The 19979-nt window shown below is 37.8% G+C and overlaps 1 protein-coding gene across 4 annotated transcripts in view; it reads right to left on the bottom strand.

The window, feature by feature from the left end:
- Gpcpd1 (glycerophosphocholine phosphodiesterase 1) overlaps window positions 1-19979 on the bottom strand; it is a 54347-nt gene that overhangs the window by 8739 nt on the left and 25629 nt on the right. For all 4 annotated transcript variants that reach the window (XM_027421714.2, XM_027421715.2, XM_027421716.2 and 1 more), the window contains 10 exons: window positions 18628-18862; window positions 15383-15545; window positions 14966-15098; window positions 13749-13803; window positions 9874-9966; window positions 7889-7966; window positions 7043-7082; window positions 5429-5490; window positions 3492-3557; window positions 469-605 (listed from right to left, as the gene is read on the bottom strand). In XM_027421714.2, coding sequence (XP_027277515.1) covers window positions 469-605; window positions 3492-3557; window positions 5429-5490; window positions 7043-7082; window positions 7889-7966; window positions 9874-9966; window positions 13749-13803; window positions 14966-15098; window positions 15383-15545; window positions 18628-18862 — 1062 coding nt within the window. The remainder of the gene's footprint in view (window positions 1-468; window positions 606-3491; window positions 3558-5428; window positions 5491-7042; window positions 7083-7888; window positions 7967-9873; window positions 9967-13748; window positions 13804-14965; window positions 15099-15382; window positions 15546-18627; window positions 18863-19979) is intronic.

Genomic DNA, 19979 nt, shown 5'->3' with positions numbered 1-19979 from the left:
ACTTTAGAAACTACTAAAAAAACAAAACACAGAGAAACAGAGCTAGGCATCATCACTCTTGCCTACACTCCCAGCTCCAGGAGGTAAACTCAAGGCCAACCTGGCTACATGGTCTACAGATTGAGAAACTCTCAAAAGCAGAACAAATAAGACAGATCAATCCCAATACTCAGATACAACCAAAGTCATCAATCTCAGAAACTGAAATGGGAAACCCCAGGGGGTTTACATCTGGTATAGAGGACAAAATGCCAGACATGGGGTTTCAGGACCCAGCACAGTACAGACAAAGGAATGGTAGAGGGCACTTGAGAAAGAAGCGCCCTCTTTCAGGAAGGAAAGAAAACATGGACAACTGGCTGCCAGGACAAACCAGGGTGCCATCTGAACAACCTCCCATTACTGCCTCCCAAATAACAGCTATAATAAAGGGTACAGAAACAAACAAAAAACCTGAACATTACTCACATTGTACAAATATCTGCATCAAACGAAGAAAATACTATTCTCCTTTTCCCAGAATTTTCTAAAACGGTTTTTAAAATTATATCCAAAAACAGATTCATGTCAAAATATGTTGATAAGTTGCCATCCCATACTCCATCCTGTATGGAAGGAAGGAAATGAGAGGCTATGACATATGGGGGACATGCAGTGTTAGACAAATGCCAAGAACAACCAGCCCAACATTTAAAAGTATAATTATGTGTTTTCCAAAGGCATATAGGACATTACAGGATATAGAGAGTAAAGAGATTATTAAATTAAAGCAAATAATCATATCCATCTTCTTACATAGTTGTCCCCCCCCCCCCCCCCCCCCCCCCCCCCCGCTTTGGTGGCAGGAGCATATCAACTTATTTAACATTCATCTCATGTGTAGCAAATGAATCATAGTCTTCAGCTGTATATGAATCTCTATATTTATCTTACACATGCTATTTTGTATTCTTTGACCTCTGATTCATTTACTCCCACACTGTCAACCAGTAATTAACTAGTTTTGTTCTCTATCTTTGAAATAAAAAAAAAATAAAATAGATGCTCTATAAGTAAAATCATGCATTATTTCCCTGTGGCTATCTTACTTTTACTTAGCAAATAATGTCTGCAAGACCTATTTAAGGTTGTGCAAGATCATTTATGTACATTTATGTATTTATGTACAGTTATTTCTTTGCCTGTGGGTCCAGTAGTGGACACTCAGGCTGTCTATTTATTTTTCCTATTGTGAACAAGTAGGCAATAATTACCTTTACAGGGTAGTGATTTCATTCCTTTTTGGTAGATACCCAGAGTGTGGTGGTTTGAAAGAAAATGGCCCCCACTGGGAGTGGCAGTATTATGAGGTGTGGCTTTGTTGGGAGTAGGTGTGGCCTTGTTGGAGGAAGTACGTCACTTCGGGGGTGGGCTTTGAGGTCTACCATGCTAAAGCTATGTTCAGTGTGGCACCACAGTGGTTCAAGATGTATTACCTCTCAGCTCCTTCTCCATCAACATGTCTGCCTGCATACCACCATGCCACTGCATGATAATAATGAACTAAACTCTGAACTATTAAGCCAGCCCAAATTAAATGTTTTCCTTTATAAGAGTTGCTGTGGTTGTGGTGTTTCTTCACAGCAATAGAAGCCCTGACTAAGACACCCAGGAAGAGGGTAGGGATAACTAGTTAATGTGGTATTTTTAATTGCCCCCTCCACCCCCAGATGGGGTTACTCTGTGGCTCTGGAAGCTGTCCTGGAACTACTGCCTCTGCCTCCCGAGTGCTGGGATTAAAGGTGTGCACTACTACTGCCAGGTTATTTTCTTTAGAAACTTGTTTTCCATAATAGCTATACCCTCTACATTCCTTCCCAATCATGTTCAGGAGATCCATTTAACCACATGGTGGCCAGTATTTGGTTTCTTTTAATGTTTTGACCACCATGTTAAAAACATGTGGTATGACACCTGCTGGTGGAACTAACACCAAAGGCCAGAAGCACCACTGTCAAAGACCAAATGGTTATATAGTGATAGCACAGCAATAATAATTCAGGTACTGAGACAACCAGTATCAATTAAACAACCAATAGACTTTAAACATAACAAAACATACATTTCTGGAGATCTGTAACTTACTGTGTATGACTTAACTACTTTGACATAACCTTCACAAACAATAAGACCAGTCATTAGAAAGTACTAATTTTATTACAAAATAGTAAATGTTTTAATACTAGTCAAAATAATTCTCAAAGCCTCAGCAAACAAATAAAAACTACATATTAGGAAAATCTTGGTCAAGAATCTGCCATTGGAACCAGGACCACCTTAGCCTGATTTGAAGGCAGTTATGGATTCTATTTTTTTCCTCCTCCTTTTTATTTGAATTAGAAACAAGATTGTTTTACATGTCAATCCCAGTTCCCTCCTTTCTCTCCTCCCCTCTTCCCCCCTCCAAACTAACACCCTACCTATCCCATACCCTTTCTGCTCCCCAGAGAGGGTGAGGCCTTCCGTGGGGGGGGGGGTCTTTTTATAAATGAAACAAATCTAGGCTGTTGGCGAAAATGACCAATTATGATTCAATACTTCAGGACTCCACATTCCAGGCAACCTTTTACTATACATCCCTTCCTCAAACCCAAGTGTATTCAATAGTTTTTTTCTTTTTAGGTTACAGGTTTATGTGTGGGTATGTGCACATCAGAGCAGGTACCTGGAAGCAGAAATATTGGGTCCTCCTGGACTTGGAGTTAAGGACAGTTGTGAGGACCTGATGCTTAACTGAACTTGCATCTTCTGTAAGAGCAGTAAGTGCTTTTTAGTCCCAATAATTGATTAATCTTTGTTTTCCTCAATTAGCATCAAACTCTAGGGAAACAGTACTTTTTTTTTCTTTACTCTACATATGCCCTTAGCAATCAGAAAATGCCTAGCCTTTGTGGATAATGAATAATTAAACCTGGGAATGATTTAAAACATATTCACAAAGTTTCCTTCTCCTGTTTTATTATTAACTAAAGAATGAACTTATAAAATTATTAATTAATATGCTTAGAGGCAGAAAATAAGGAAAAATTAGTGAGAGTTTGACTATCTACTTTTTAAAATACACCAGAAACTGTTTATATTAATGTATACACAGGTCACATGTATACTGAAACTTTTACAATATACATTCAGCAATTTAAAATGTATTCACATAGTAGTGTAAGTATAAGGTATGCTTTATTAACAACAGGTAAAAGTGCTTGCTACACAAGCCTGACAACCTGAGTTTGATCCCAAGTCCATGGTGGAAGTCAAGAATAGTCTTAAAAGTTGTCCTCTGACTTCCATGTGTGTATCATTGCACCCATAACCCATATTCACAAAAACACACAAAAGGTTTTTTGTCTTCAATTCTGAAAGGCCCAGCAAACAATGTGCTTAAAAGAAACTATAAGACTTTAGTTTTACTCAATGCCATTAAAACAAAAGAGAGTAACAAAATAATCACTTACCCTGTGTTGGCAAATCCATTTTATTTCTATATTAAATCCTACATCTTCTGGCAATGATTCTAAAACCTATAGTTTTGTGTGTTGATGATAAATTGTGTTGGTTTGGTAGGATGGATGACAAAATAAAGAACAAAAGGAAAACAGAATTATTATAAAAATCAGCAAGAATATATTACCAATGTTTTGTTGTCATTATAATTAACTTTTCTAATATTGAATTGAAAGCATGGTAGATTTTTATGTTAAATAAGAAAGTCAAAGGATTTTTTAAAAGGATTTTTTTCAAGTAATACTTTGACAACTCATAAAAATAGACCCTTAACCTAAAATCTTTTCCATCATTCCTTTAAAAAAATATCTAAAGTGAGCTGCTGGAAGCAGGAATTAAGGAAGACCCTAGCCCTAACTCTAAGCCTAAACCTAACCTAAGTCATGCTTTCTGGATTATATTTAGATATGGGAATGTACTAAGATAAGATTAATTGAAAGCCATCATTTTTTATTTTTTGAAGGTGCTGTTGTTCAACAAATACTATGCCGATTGATAATACGCACACGCACACGCACACGCACACGCACACGCACACGCACACGCACACGCACACGCACACGCACACGCACACGCACACGCACACGCACACGCACACGCACACGCACACGCACACGCACACGCACACGCACACACAGTTGCTCATTCTTTCTAAAGAAAATTATCTGGACACATGGCAATCAGATGATTTTGGAAGTTGTAACTGGAAAATCAAATTATGATATAGAATGCTTGCTTGCATGAAGTCCTAAGTAAATTCCTACCAATACCACCAAAAGCAAAAACAGAAATAAAACATAAACAGAAGCTTAAGGACTAGACTGAACTATAAACAACTGACTTGAAACAGGGGATCATTATCAAAGTTTACTAGCATCTCTCCAACATCTACATGGAATTTCCTGAGGCTTTACAAATTGTCTCTAGTTTTTAAACATTATTACTATTATTTTTTAAAGATGTAGCCCTGCCTGTCCTGGAACTAACTATAGATCAGGCTGGCCTCACAGAGATTGGCTTCTCTCTGCTTCCCAGAGCACTGGGATGAAAACTGTGCATCAGCATTCGCAGCCAATTTTAAAAATCCTTATACTAGTTTTTTGCTTATACCTTTTCATAGTCAAATTCTGAAATCTCTTTTATTTATTATGTATACAATCTTCTGCCTGCATGCCAGCAGAGGGCATCAGATCCCATTCAAGGTGGTTGTGAGCCATCATGTGGTTGCTGGAAATTGAACTCGGGACATCTGGAAGAGCAGTCAGTGCTCTTAACCTCTGAGCCATCTCTCAGTGTTTATTTAGTGTTTATTTTAAACACTAAAATAGGCCTCTTCCACCATCATATCTGCCTTCAACCTCTTTTCTTCCCCCCTTTGTGCCCTCTCCTTCCCTTTGTCACCAAATTAGCCTAATGAGAGGGAAGTCTTACTCAACTAAACAGTTAAGTTTTTCTTAAAAACCAGCACAGTCTCAGGGGTGTTAGTCAACACCTGCTATCCCAACACCTGGGGCAGGCAGGAAAACCAGGAGTTCAAGAAACCTAGGCCAGCCTGAGCTCCATGACTTCATGCCTCAAAACCTACCAATGTGCCGGGTGTTGGTGGTGCACGCCTTTAATCCCAGAACTTAGGAGGCAGAGGCAAGTGGATCTCTGTGAGTTTGAGAGCAGCCTGGTCTACAACAGCTAGTTCCAGGATAGCCTCCAAAGCCACAGAAACCCTGTCTCAAAAAACCAAAACCCTCCCAAAGCACCCACAATAATAAACTTACACTGATGATGACTTTGACACAGTCCTTTCAGTGCCATTTAAGAGAATAAAACAAATCATTCATGCAATCAGGTATCAGTGAGAAAGCCCTGTCCAGGTGTATCTCAAGGAACTTACCATCTTAAGGGAAGGAAATGGCTGGTTTTCAGAAAAGGTATTTTCTTCCTCAACCAGACATTCTGAAATTTCAAATTACAAAAGCTTGGTAAGTAAAATACAATAGAGCAGATCTTCTCCTAAACCCTAAGAGAGCCCCTGCACTGAAGTAATTACCAGATCTTTTAGGCATAGTATTTCTTTAAGATTTATTTATTATGTATACAACATTCTGCTTCCATGTATATCTGCACACCAGAAGAGGGCACCAGATCGCATAACAGATGGTTGTGAGCCACCATGTGGTTGCTGGGAATTGAACTCAGGACCTCTGAAAGAACAGTCCGTGCTCTTAACCTCTGAGCCATCTCTCCAGCCCCCTAGGCTTAGTATTTCTGAAGGCCCTTGTACTTATTATCTTTAACCATTAAGAACCCCATTTTCTAAATAAGTATCCCTTGTGGCCCCAAGAAGTGATTTTTCTTTTTAAATATTGTTAAGATGACTTTCTCAATAATCAGAAGCAGTAATTTAGCTCTCAGTGGAACTTAGAGTTATATCAAAACTAGCTCAGAAATTACAGATTAAGAAAAAAATCAAAGAGTTTGGCATAATTCAAATGGTAAAGAGCTTGCCTAGTATGGATGAAGCTCTGGGCTCCATCCAGCCTCAAGACCAAATAAAAGCAGGCATGGCATATGCCTGTAATCACAGCTCTTGGAAGGTAGAGGCAGGAGTGTGAGTGCAAAGTTATCCTTGTGTATATGGTGAACTCAAGGCTAGCTTAAGCTACATTAACTGCCTTAAAAAAAAAATAGGAAAATCTATGGCTATCACAATCTTCTACTCCAAAACAGATTACAGTTTAAGCAACATAGAATTTTTTTCCTAAAAGGAAAAATAAAATATCAATCCATGTATGTACATTATAAATTTATTTCAAAACTAAAATTAGGTAAAAATTTGCAACTAATAATTAAAGGTAAAATTCAATTTTTGTTTATTGTTATAAAATATTTACAAGCCTATGAAATCATAATTTGAGATAATCTTGGTGTCTAAAGTACTTCATAAGCCTTAAAGGCAGTCACATGGTTTACACAAAGCAAATTCAGCACCTGTCCTTTACAAAACACTTATGAAACCACTGTCCTGCCTTTGAGAGATAACATGTTCTAGCTTAAAAAAAAGGGGGGGGGGAGCATAAAAGCAATGAGCTCTGTTGAGAGAGGAATGTAAAGTACTACACAGCAATGTGAAAGGCAGAACATTGTGTGAGGACACTGAGGCACAAAGAGGTTAAGTAAAGTGACCTGCCCACAGTCACAGCTAGAGAGGATAGAGCTGATTCAAACTACTGGCACTAGAATCTGTACCTGAGAGGCACTCTACTTTGTAATAGTTAAGAATGTTTGGAAAGAACTGACATTAGACAAAGGGAAATAGTGAAATGCTTACTATGCATGAAACACTCCAGTTGAAAAGTCAATTTAAGACCTGTACATTTATGAAATTATATTCAGATCGACCAAAACAATAGTCATTAAGATAACTAAGGATACATTAAAATGAAATGGGAATATCCTATCAATGCCAATGATAAAACAAAAACAGTGTTTCCAAACTGGCACATACGTTTCCGATCTTTGGCTTTTAGTGCAGTCACATGAGAAAGCTAGAAAACAAACATACAAAATGCAATTAGAAAAAATAACTGAAAGTAATTTGAAAAGCTAGCAAGATAGACAAAATGAGGAATTACCAGCTTAGTAATAAATAAGCACTAAGCATTATGAGCACTTCTTATATGTACACACGCACATGAAACCATTACCGCATGCTCAAGAATAAAACAACTCCTAAATTGCCAGTTGGTTGTGGCACATGCCTTTAATCCTAGCACTCAGGAGGCAGAGGCAGGTGGATCTCTGAGTTCAAGGCCAGCCTCATCTACAGAGCAAGTTCCAGGACAGCCATGGCTACACACAAAGAAATACTGTCTTAAAAAAAAATCAAACCAAAACAAAAGCCCCTAAGTTAGGAAACTATTTGTACTTAGCCATTTACTTAAGTATCTAATAGGGATAGAAATCATGCAAAGTAACACAGTAAAACAAATATACCAAGATCTGAGTATGTATAAAACTATCACATAAAGGGCCTATTGCAAAACAAAGACGGTTCGATAAAGAACTTCTGCAGGCAGAAGCAACCTAAGATTGGGAACATGCACTCTATAGCTAAGACTTATAGGCTAATTCCTGTAATGTAAAAATGTAAAAATCAATGGGGCCCATGACAACAGCAAAGAAAATTGGAGATGAGCATAAACCCATCCCTCAATTAGACCAGAAGCTAAAATATACTCCATGTATACTGAATGCATAGTTATTCTTATGTGCAGAGAGTATTACTAAGTCAGACAAATGAAAATCATACTAAAGCTGAAGGAAAATTTACATCTTGTGTCACTGTTAATACCTTCAATAACTGGAGCTGGTCAAATGTTAATTCTTTTACTGGAATTTCAAACAATTCAACTGGATCAGCTTCAAATTTCTATTAGAAAAGAGAAAGGGAGAAATCAATCTGTTTTACTATTTCTGAATGTTTGCACTACACACACCTACAACCTTTTTAGGTAGCCGTCATGACCCCATTGCAACGCCATGCAGAAAAGTTCTTCTGACCTAACACTACAGGAGCTCTTGTTCTATAGACAGCTCCCAGCTCTGTAGACTTAGAATAGCCCACAGCCTTGCACATGCTAGGCAAAGGCTCTTCCGTCTGAGCTATGCCCAGCCCCTGACTTTTGTTTTCACTGCAGACATCAAGTGTCTGGAAGAAAAAGGCACCTAGAAGAGTTGGAATCATTGGTGACAGAGCATGATGTCACCGGGCATCATTTTTTACTGCCTTCTTCATGCGGTATTCACTTGACACTTATCCATGCTACATGCCTAAGAAATCAACATGCAAGTTCTATAAGCAAATGAATGTTGCAAGTAAGTTTCTATTTTTTCTAAGCTTTTTAAATATCTACCTTGATAAAAGTAACAGCCACACAAAAAAATTTCCATGAAAATGTGTCTGATTATCTATAAGCAATATTTAAGAACCATGATCGAGCATGTATCCTCCACAGGCAAATCTAAATTTTTAAAGCCATATCAAATGTTATGCTTTAGGAAGTACCACTCTCATGGGGAAATGAGTTAAGGTACTGCCAGCAAATTAGCTCAACATTTAAAGCCATTGCACAAATATATTTATTCATGAACATTGGTACAAACCTGTGTATGCACAAATTTTTTCTGGAAGGACACATAAGAAACTATTAAGAGTAAGGGAATGAGATCAAAGGAGAGGGAGGGAGGGAGATTTGCCATTCATTTAATCTGCTGAACTACTTGCATTATTTTAATGGACATGAAGAAATTGTTTTATATGAAAATGCTAACTTAAAAATTAAAAAAAAACATTTACAATTCATTACTTTCATTCCCCCATTAACTCATTTGAATTCAACTTCATAGCAATATAGTCTGTTGAAAACAAGAGGTCAGTAATACTCTTCAATAAGCTATTTTAGAAATAATATTGTTCTGCTTCGGTCATCATCTAAATCGATGAATCCTTTTTTTCACCCTTCTGATACTATTTCACAAAGACAGAGGGTCCTTATTTAGGTCTCTGCTTAGCATCATCTGCTGAGCAGGTAGAGCCAGCTATCATGTCAGCATTTAAGTCCCTTAGAAAACACTTGGTTCATCTGCATGCTGCAGGCTAGAGTATCTAATACTGACAATTATGTTTTTACAACAATAATGATAAATCTTAAGATTGTACATGCATTTTCAAACCTCACTATGAACTCTTCCCTGTATCATACTTCCCTCTCCAGTCTTTCTGTTTCTATTGCACCTGTGTCTCACTGCTCTGTAGTTGTCAAATTCCTGTATCAGTCACGAAGATATAGATTGGTGTTGAAGTTTAGCTCTGAATATTCCTCTTCTCAGCCACAGGCTTTCCTTCCTCTCTCTCTCTCCCATCTAACTTGCCTTGTCTGAGGCCTTCTACATACTAACTCTACACCACTCCACTGTGGCACCTTGTAGCTTTGGTTAAATTGTGCAAGCTGATAAATTTGAGATATGATGCAGAAAGACATGGGTTTGTGGAAAAAAATTCTTTTCATATCTGTCTCAACATTATAAAGGAGACAGCAATGCAGGAAATACTTGGTATGTCCCTTCATCAGCAATATCAAAACACAAATTTACCATCACTGATGTCTGACTCAAGGAAATCATTATTCCCATCGAATCTGTCTTAATATTATAAGGGCTTAAGGAAAGAATTGGCAATAATTCACTAAGAAAATGAATTTACTAACCATGTAACAAAATTTCTTGCTTTTAAGCATTTCGTGACATTAAGTATAAAATACAGGAATGTCAATATACCTTTTTCATAGTCAAACAGCAGGTGAGATCATGATATACCACAGGCACAAAGTCCTTTGAAAGGTGGACATCAAATTCTACAAATGCTGCACCCTGACAAAAGAAAAGGTAGCAAGTGTTTGAAATAAATTTCTGTTAACAACACATTTCTCAACACAGATCAAAATTTTTTATTTGGAGTAAAATTACAATTTTGTACACAAAACCATGAAACCTCCTCAAAATCTCACTTCAAACTTCTCCAAAGTGGCTAATTAATCTCCTTCTCCTACAATTTCTTTTTGCAAAAAGCATAACTTTTTCCTACCCCTGCAAATGTGTATGTTGGGGTGTCCTAATCCATTTGCAAATACCCACAGCACTTCAGAAGCAGTAAGACAGCCTTCAGGATATTGCCTCTGACATGCTATGAGCAGAAAGGGAACTGAACAGGATCACTGTATACTTCAGCTGAGCAGCTGGGCCTCAGGAAGAAGTGAGGAAGAGTACACTACAGAACCTTTTCACTCTGCCCCTCTGCTACCCAGAGCAGTACAGTTCACAAGTTTTGCTTAGAAAATGGTTATTTGCTGGAGAGTTGGTTCAGCAATTAAGCAGATGATCCAAGTTCAGTTCCTAGCTCACTATCACGTCACTTAGTACTAACTCTAACCACAGCTCCAGGGCAGCTGATGCTCTTTCTGTCCTTTGCAGACACAGGCATACACATGGTGCACATACATACACTCAGACCCACAAATATACATGCAAATTAAAATTCTTTAAAAAAAAAAGAAAAAGTTGCAACTGTTGTCCAATATTCAGAAATTGAATGACAAGAATGATACACAAGTAAAGTTCTATACAGAGGCCTAAATCAATGAAAAAGAGGACAGGGATTGTTGTTAAGAAAATTAGTTTTAGCTAAGCATAGTGACACATGTCTTCAGTCCCAGAACTCAGTAGGCAAAGGCAAGCAGAGCTCTGTGAGTTTAAGGACAGTCTGGTCTACACAGTGAGTTACAGGCCAGCCAGGGCTACATAGTGAGACCATGTTTCAAGAGAAAGAAGAAAAAATATTAATTTTAAAAGTTGCCCATGTCTTATAAACTAACCCAAGTAAAGGCCAAGAACATAAATTGAGACACAAATGTGTACATTCACTGAAAAAAGTCAGTCAGGCTCAAAGGAAACCAAGCCTATGAATTATGTAATAATGCTGTGACCATACATATGAATACACACAAAGAGAAGGATCTTGGGAGCTGACTGTATCATCTACCTTCCTGCTGCCTTTTTAATAAAATGTGTATGGAGTTGGGTGGTGGTGGCTCACACCTTTATCCCTTGCACCTGGGAGGAAGAGAAAGGTGAGTTGGAGGCCAGGCTGGTCTAGAAAGCAAATTCCAGGACAGCCTGTTTCAAAACAGGAAACCCTATCTCATAAACAAACAAACAAAAACCAACCAAACAAATAAACAAGAAACCACCAAAACAACAACAAAAGTGTATGGATGCAGCCTGGCATGGGTGGCGCACACCTTTAATCCCAGCACTTGGAAGGCAGAGGCAGTTGGATCTCTGTGAGTTCAAGGCCAGCCTGGTCTCCAGAGTGAGTGCCAGGACAGGCTCCAAGGCTACACAGAGAAACCCTGTCTTGAAAAACAAAAACAAAGTGTATGGGTGCTTTGTCTGAGTGTTATGTTTGTGCTCCACTTGCATGCCTGGTTCCAGAGGGCATCAGAGGGCATTGCATATCTTGGAACTAGAGTTTCAAACAGTTGAGTTGTCACATAGATGTTGGGAACTGAACACAAGTTCTCTTTAAGAGCAGTCAGTGCTGTTAACCACTGAACCATCTCTCCAGCCCCCTTCCTGTTGATTTCCAAAGCAGGAAACATAGCTAGTTTTATGGCTTTAAATATAAGTTTCTGTAAGAGCACAAACTACACCATTTCTTCATAGTTCCACCACTTGAATAAACACCTTCCCAGTTAAAATGTTTTATATCATCATCCATTTGAAAGAAAATTTTACTAAGAGGTAAATGCTGCTTAATTAGCAACAATGAACTAAAACTAGTTCCAAATGATGAACTATGGTTCAGTACATCATAGATTAGTATATCTTTCAACTAAAGGAAAAACTACATACTAATTTTTTTGAGACAGGCCCTCACTGTGTAGCCTTGTCTGGCCATGAACTTAGAGAGATCCACCTCCCTTGACTCCTAAGTGCTGGGTTTAAGGTGTGTGCCAGTATGCCTGGATCTCTAAATACTTTTAAATACTAATAACCAATTTAAGATGCCATAAATTATAAAATGCTATATATTACTAGGAAAAAGAGGGGAAATGTCAGCAATTAAACCATGACTAAAGCAATTCTGATTTCAGAGAGACTAAAATATGAATTACCTTAGGACAGATAATAGTTCATTAAGTAATTCACAGTGGATATGCTTACAAATTGGGCCCAAAAGCACAAGCTTATAGTTCCAGCATAAGCAGGATGAGGTTAACGTAGTCCTATGATCTAGGATTTGTCCTAGATTCAATCTCTAGTATTAGAAGAAATAATTTATTCAACTTTTTTTTTCCTTTTATGGTTTTTTGAGACAGGCTTTTATAGTCTAGGCTAGCCTCAAATATATGGTAATCCTGTCTCCACAACCAATTATTTTGTTGTTGTTTGTTTTGCTCTTGGTTTTTTAGAGTGTCTTTCTATTTAGCTCTGGCTATCCTGGAACTCTCCAATTCAAAGAGATCCTCCTGCTTCTGCCTCTCAAGTTCTGTGATTAAACTACTTTTAAAGTAACATGGAAGCCACTGTGAAAAACAATGGAAAGATAAAGAATGAGATGCCCTCTGGTCCCACAACCCAGTTAAGTCTACAGTCTGAGTTTCTTTGGTCAGGTGGAGGAAGCAAAATAAACTAATACTTTATAACTGGATAAAAGAAGAGATTCATTACAATCAAGTTTACTTTTATTTTCTTTTGAGAGTACAGAACAATGTATTTCAATGATATTTCACACATGTATTGATACATTTTTTTAAAAATTGTTATATAAGGCAACCATTGGCATCAAGCCTTATGACCTAAGTTTAATCTCTGGGACTCACAAGGTGGAAGGGGGGTGCTGAGACAGAATTCCCACAAATTGTCCTCTGACCCCCACATGTATACCATGATATGTAGACATTTGTGAGCACCCCACCCCCCAATAAATAATAAAATGCTATGAAGTGTTGCATAAAATCACTGCCTTCTATAAGCATTATTATTATAAGCAAAAACAGTCATTAGGAACATTTTTATCTCAAAAAAGGATGGGAAGGGGACATGGTGGCTCATATTTATAAACGGCAACAACTGAGAAACAGAAGTGGGGATCACTAAAGTTCAAGGCCAGCCTGGGTGGCTAAATCATACAATTTAGGCCAGCATCTGCTATTTTTGAGGCAGAAAGACCCTGTCCCCCACAAAAGTATGTGTGGAAAGGTAGGTTAAAGGCTCTTAATGACTTACTGCTTTTTCACATGACCTGGGTTCAGTTCCCAGCACCCACTGGAGGGCTCCCAAAGGTTTGTAACTCCAGCTGTAGGAGATCTGACACTACCTTCTGGCCTCTGAGGATACCAGGAACACATGCAGTACACGTACACAAAATCAGGCAAAACATTCATACATATAAAATACTTTTCAAAGGCTGGTTATTATTTGGTTATTTACATGTGAATCTTCATCGCAAATGAAAACAAACACCAAAAATATTTTATATTCACTTAAAAACATTTTCAGAACAAGGAATAGTTTTATCAGTTAGTACAAACAGGAAGAGCTCCCTGTTTCTATCTCAAAAGTCTAAAGTTGTTTAAAGAAATGGTACTTACATGACTGGCAGCATTTCTTAAAGAAGCGATAGTATTTTCCTGTACTTTAGCCAGCCTAAAATAGAGAAGAAATGTAGTCATCAAGTGCTAAAGAAAAGAAACACTGTAGTAAGCCAACTATATCATATCTTCAACAGTGAAAACAGGACTTACCATTTATGTTGAGGCTAATTTTGCTATACTCAAAATATGATAGTGAACAAACTTGGCTGGTATGTGCACTCACTTCATAAATATAAGCTCTAACTATTACTTATAGTGATAGATGTATTCCACATCACAACACAAACCTCCCTGTACTTTTCTTGGAGACAAGTTAGGTTATCTGCAATCCTACAGAACCTATGTTTGGCTCCTAGTATACACTGGATGGCTTACAACAACCTTTAACTCCAGCTCCAGATGATCTGATAGCCTCTAAATTCCATGAGAATTGCACATACAAAAACAAAACACACACACAAAAATACCCAAATATTTTTTTAAAGGTAGGATTAAATTTTTAGTAAAAAACCTCTGGCAATGAAGTACAACACTGACAAATTTACAAAACTGGAAGGGAAACACAACTTTATTAGGCAGGCATTTGTGTCTGATGAAGTCTAGACTGAATTTACTTATATACCTCCATAGAACCATGGTACATAGATAAGAAAAAAGCATTAAGGGTAACCCTTGTCCAAACCCTTCCATGGGTGAGCAAATTGAGGCCCAGAGAGAGCAGCTTGCAAGAAAAACAATCAAAAGGCTGATAAAAAGGAGGCCAAAAAAGCTTGCTCCATCAAAATTTCCCTCCTGGCTTTCAATTTATTTATTTTTTTGTTTGGTTTTGGTTTTGGTTTTTCCAAGACAGGGTTTCTCTGTAGTTTTGGAGCCTGTCCTGGAACTTGATCTGTAGACCAGGCTGGCCCCAAACTCACAGAGATCCACCTGCCTCTGCCTATCAAGTGTTAGGATTAAAGGTGTGTGCCACCATGCCTGGCTGGCTTTCAATTTTTAATGTCCTTTTCATTATGCATCCAGCACATCAAAAAAAAATAAACATTATCTCAGGAGAGACTTTGTTTCTGTTGGCATAGTAATCCCTTTCTCTTACCACCACTTTCATTTAATTCTAAGAGTAATGAAGAGGCATCTTCTGATACTTAGCAGGCAAATCCATTAACCTACCAAGCAATGAGCTACGAATGGTAATCTCATCCAAATATGCAACTTACTGAGCAGTTGTTGTTGAGTTCCCTGCACCACGATGCCCAACATCCAGTGGTGTTCTCGGCTTCCAATACTTGGAAAATGAAGACTGCATAGAACAACTGTATCCTGGTAATGGCTTGATGATGATAAAATCAACTTCATAGGAAAAAAGGGGGGCATAATTAAAAAGACCACTATGAGCTAAGCAACATTTGAATAGAACCAGCTTTGTCAATCTCTACCAAACAAGAAAAGATCAAGGCAACATTAATTCAGAAAATTCAGTGAGTATGCTCCTTAAAGTGTTATTGTCCTATTAATAATGAAAGTACATTGTTTATTTGATCTTCATAATTTGCAAATATTCAACTTAAACTAATGAAAATTCTAGTACAACCTTAGGTTAGTTTTAAGGGCTTATCTGCTTCTCCCCAACTTACCTCTAACTTTGCCTATAGTTTTTCTGGAATTTCTGCTCATGATGGGAAGAGTAAGGACTCCAGCGCTCCTCTCACTTTCAGCAATGGTAGATGACAGAAGGCATGCTGTGCCCACATGTCCAGGAAGAGCATCACCCTGAACTACGTGCTCACTGAGATCTTCCTAAAAAAAAAAAAAATAAAATAAAAAAATAAAAAAAACGTCCTGAATTTGTATTTATATTTGTTACATTTTAAAAAATTTTGTGTGTGTGGGGGGGGAGAATGAGATTTGGCATTGAACTCAAGTCATCAGGTTTAGCAGCAAGCACCCTAACTCACTGAGCCATGCTCTCATTGGCTCCAATAAAAAAATAAATAGTTTTAGTTCTTAAAGTTTGTGTGTGCGTGCGTGTACCTATAGGTACAGGTGCTTATGGAAGCCAAAAGAGGAGGTCAGAACCCCTGGAGCTAGTTACTGGAGGAAATGAGCTGTCCTACCTACTCGGGTCATCCCCAAGAATACAAAAGGGCTCTTAACCACTGAGCTGTTGCAGATATTTGTATACACTGTAAAGATGCATCTCTGCCCAAGGAGCCTACTGATTGATTTAATAAAGAGCTGAATGGCCAATAGCTAGACAGGAGAGACTAGGCGGAATTTTCAGGAAGAGAGAGAACTCTGGGAAGAAGAGAGGTGGGGGTTTCACCAGCAAGTCAGATGTGTTGTACTAAGAAGTAACCAAGCAACATGGCAGAACATAAATTTAAAAAACATGGGTTAATTAAGTTGTAAGAGCTAAATGGGGAAGAGCCTAAGCTAAGGCCAAGCTTCTTATAATTAGTAAGTCTCCAGATCATTATTTTCCGGGCTGGCAGTCCAATGACAGTCCGATAAGAAAGCTTGCTACTGAGCCACCTTTCTGGACTGCCCTGAATTTTTAAACATTGTCAATTTTCTTTTTCTTCTTTCTTTGTCTTTATTTTTGTTTTGTTTTGTTTTGTTTGTTTTTCAAGACAAGGTTTCTCTGTAGCTTTGGAGCCTGTCCTGGAACTCACTCTATAGACCAGGCTAGTCTCGAACTCACAGAGATCCACTTCTCTCTGCCTTCCGAGTGCTGGGATTTTAAAGGTATGCACTACCACCGCTCAGCAACATTGTCAATTTTCATTCCCCCAAAACTTTAAAGTGAACTTGGAGTCTATGGAAGACAACAAATGAGAAAGAAATATAGGACTAGATACTCCATTGGTATGAAGCCCTAGGTTTGATTCCCCAACACTGGACAAAACCAGACATTGTCTATAATCGAAGCACTTGGGAAGAGGAAGCAGAAGGATCAGATCAGTTCAATGTCATGTTCAACTACACAGCAATTCAAGCTAGCCTGAGCTACATTATACCCCACCTCAAAGATAAATGTATACATGACATAGTCAAGCACTGTAACTGACATGTATCTGTAACCAGCACATAGAAGGTCAAGGCGGGGAAATCTTAAGGTAGGCACATAAGTAATCAACAAAAAAATGTTCAACCAAAACTTCATACTATATTTTTATAAATTCCCACCATCTTAAGTTTAGATCTATAATTTTCATAATAGATCTTATGTAATAAGAGGCATTCAAAAAGACAAAATATCCAAAAATACCATCCAATTGAATAATTCAAAGATTACAAACCTTTTAATTATATGTAACAAGTTTCACTCAATGTTTAAATCTACCTTGAATTCTGTTGCTATCAAAAAAACATAGCTAGGCATTTCCACTCACTGCCAAAGCATATTCTCAAAATATAGAAATCAGCAGAGGCATCAAAGGAACTACAGGTTAAGGAACCAGTACATAAAATTTATAGGACAGGCACATTGTATAAGGTCATTAGAGAAGGTGGCAAGCAAGTATTACTTATAGGAAACAAAGTACTAATTAAAGAATTTATATATAAAAAAAGAGCTAACAAAAGTGTCATTAGGTTAGGACCTTAGCATAGATTCTTCTAAATCTGACATGAATTTTACTAGATTTTTAGATCAGCAGGGTTAAAGAAATGGCTCAGTGGTTAAGAGCACTGCTCTTCCAAAGGGTCCTGAATTCAATTCCTAGCAACCACATGGTGGCTTAAAACCATCTATAATGAGATCTGGTGCCCTTTTCTGGTCTGCAGGCACACATGCAGGTAGAACACTGCATACATAATAAATGAATAAATAATCTTGAAGAGGAAAAAAAAAAAAGAAGATGGCTAAGCAGGTAAAAGGCTTGCTATGCAAGCCTGATGTCTTAATTACTTTTTTACTTTTGATATACATCACAACCTACAATAAAGCAACTTGGGGAAGGAAAGGGTTTACTTTATCTTACAATTTGTAGTTCACCATCTAGGGAAATCAAGACAAGAACTTGGAGGCAGAAACTGAAGCAGAGGCCATATAGAAGTACTACTTACAAGCTTGTTCCTCATACCTTTCTTGGTTTGATTTCTTACACTATCCAGGACCACCTGCCCAGGGGTTGTATGATGGGCTGGGCTCCCCATATCTACCATTAATCAAGAAAATACCCCCAGATATGCCTAGAGACCAATCTTATGAAGGCATTTTCTTTATTAGAATGCCCTCTTCTCAAATATGTGTAAAGTTAACAAAAAAGGAACCAGTACATCTGGAAACCTGGGTTCAAACCCCAGAAGGGACCAAATCCTTAAGTTGTCCTCAAACCTTCAAACAAGCATGTGGGATGCATATCCCACCAATACAAAAATCATGCACACACATATACACAATAAAAAACTTTTTATTAACTTGTTGCTAAACATACTAAATTATAAAATAAATCTACCATTATAATGAATTGTCATAATAAAAAGATACATTTGAAGCTGAGGATGTAGCTCATTTGAGAATGTTAGTCTAGCATGCATGAAGACCTGGTCCCATTTGCAGCCCCACAAAATGGCACAGATGTCCATGTCTATAATTATGGTCATTCTTGAGGTAGAGTCCAACATGAACGAGCTACAAAAGGCCTCACTGGGAGAAAAAAACAGATTTCCACCCTCTATTCAACCCATGGAAAGTTCTTTGAAAGTTTTATATTTATATTATTTAATAGGCACAGACATCTTGTCCTTATTTACAATATAATTCTACTGAAGTAGCTTATTCTGCTCCACTAGGTTTTTCTAAGGAGCAAAATCTAACTACATACAAAAATAAGTTCATGCCTGAATTCTCTGTCTAGATAAAACAACTACTCACCTCAAAAAAGTCAAAGATTAGCTCCAGGTTATCTGGCTCCATTGTCTGTATGCTGTACTCAGTCCAGCGATCAGGCTGTAAGCCATACCCACATTCTGGCTGTGAGTGCCTGCACTTGAACTCATTGTTACTTATTAAGGATATTTCTAGACTGTTGGACATTTTGTGAAGAACAGTGGGAGATACTTTATCATCATCATCATCTTCCTCCAGACCCTCTAATGTAAGCTTTACCCTGTATTGAGAAAAGAATGAAACCCAGTAAGGAAAAAAAAAGAAATCATATAATGTACATAAATACAAGTAACAAAAATAACATTAGACTAAAACCTGCAGTGTTGATTTACTGTAATACCAATTATAGCTATCTCTCAATTTCTTAGCCTTCAAAGAACAAGAACTCCTTTTGGGAGATCTCAAAAGCACAAACTAAACCAAAATCTACTAGTGCATTTCTAAATGTACATTAGAACTGGAGGTTTAAACTGAACACTGTTATGGAATATCCCTTTACACTTCATGAAGATATGTCATTGTGATTGGTTTAATAAAAAGCTAAACAGCCAACAGGTAGGCAGGATTTGGGGGCAGAGAGAATGCTGGCAAAAATGCAGTGATGACACGAGACACAGAGCAAGCAGGATGGGCAGTACGTAGATGAATAAGAGCTAGAAAAACAGCATATGCTATTGGCCAACCTTCCGTAATTAATAAGAAGTCTCCATGTGGTTATTTGGCAGGCTGGAAAGAAATACCCACCTATAAAAGACGCCCAATGTGAGGCCAAGTATATACACATAAGACAGGAGAAATCTTTTAAAAAAGATTTTAAACATATAAAAATGCAGTCAAATGTGGCTTCCTAGTCTCATGTCTCTCATGCTAGCCGCAGTAGAGACATGTCTCCTGGCAGCTGCCTGCATGCTTGAGCCCCCAGGGTGCCATGAACTAAGCCATGTGGCAGGTTTAAGGTTTTGTTCATGCAGACAGAAAAGGTTACAGGTATGCAATAAAGCAGGTTCAGACAGAAAAAAACATCTAAACAGGTTACAGTGTGTTTAACAATGCATATAGGCTTAAGAAAAAAAAATGAGTATAGACAGAAAATAATAATTTAAAAATAATAAAAGACTTTAAAGTAACACACGCACGCAAGCACGCAAGCATGCAAGCACGCACGTCATGAAAGGATGGAAAATACACAGGGTGTTTGGATCCTATATGGTGTCTTGTTAATTTTGAATTTTGTTTTGTTTTTCAAGATAGGGTTTCTTTATGTAGCTTTGTAAACCAGGTTGGCCTCAAACAGGCCTGCCTCTGCCTCCAGAGTGCTGGGATTAAAGGAGTGTGCC

Source organism: Cricetulus griseus, chromosome 6, assembly GCF_003668045.3.
Source record: "Cricetulus griseus strain 17A/GY chromosome 6, alternate assembly CriGri-PICRH-1.0, whole genome shotgun sequence".
NCBI classification, from domain to species: Eukaryota; Metazoa; Chordata; class Mammalia; order Rodentia; family Cricetidae; genus Cricetulus; species Cricetulus griseus.
The sequence above is the reverse complement of the archived record's forward strand: the minus strand, read 5'-3'. Positions and strand labels throughout refer to the sequence as shown.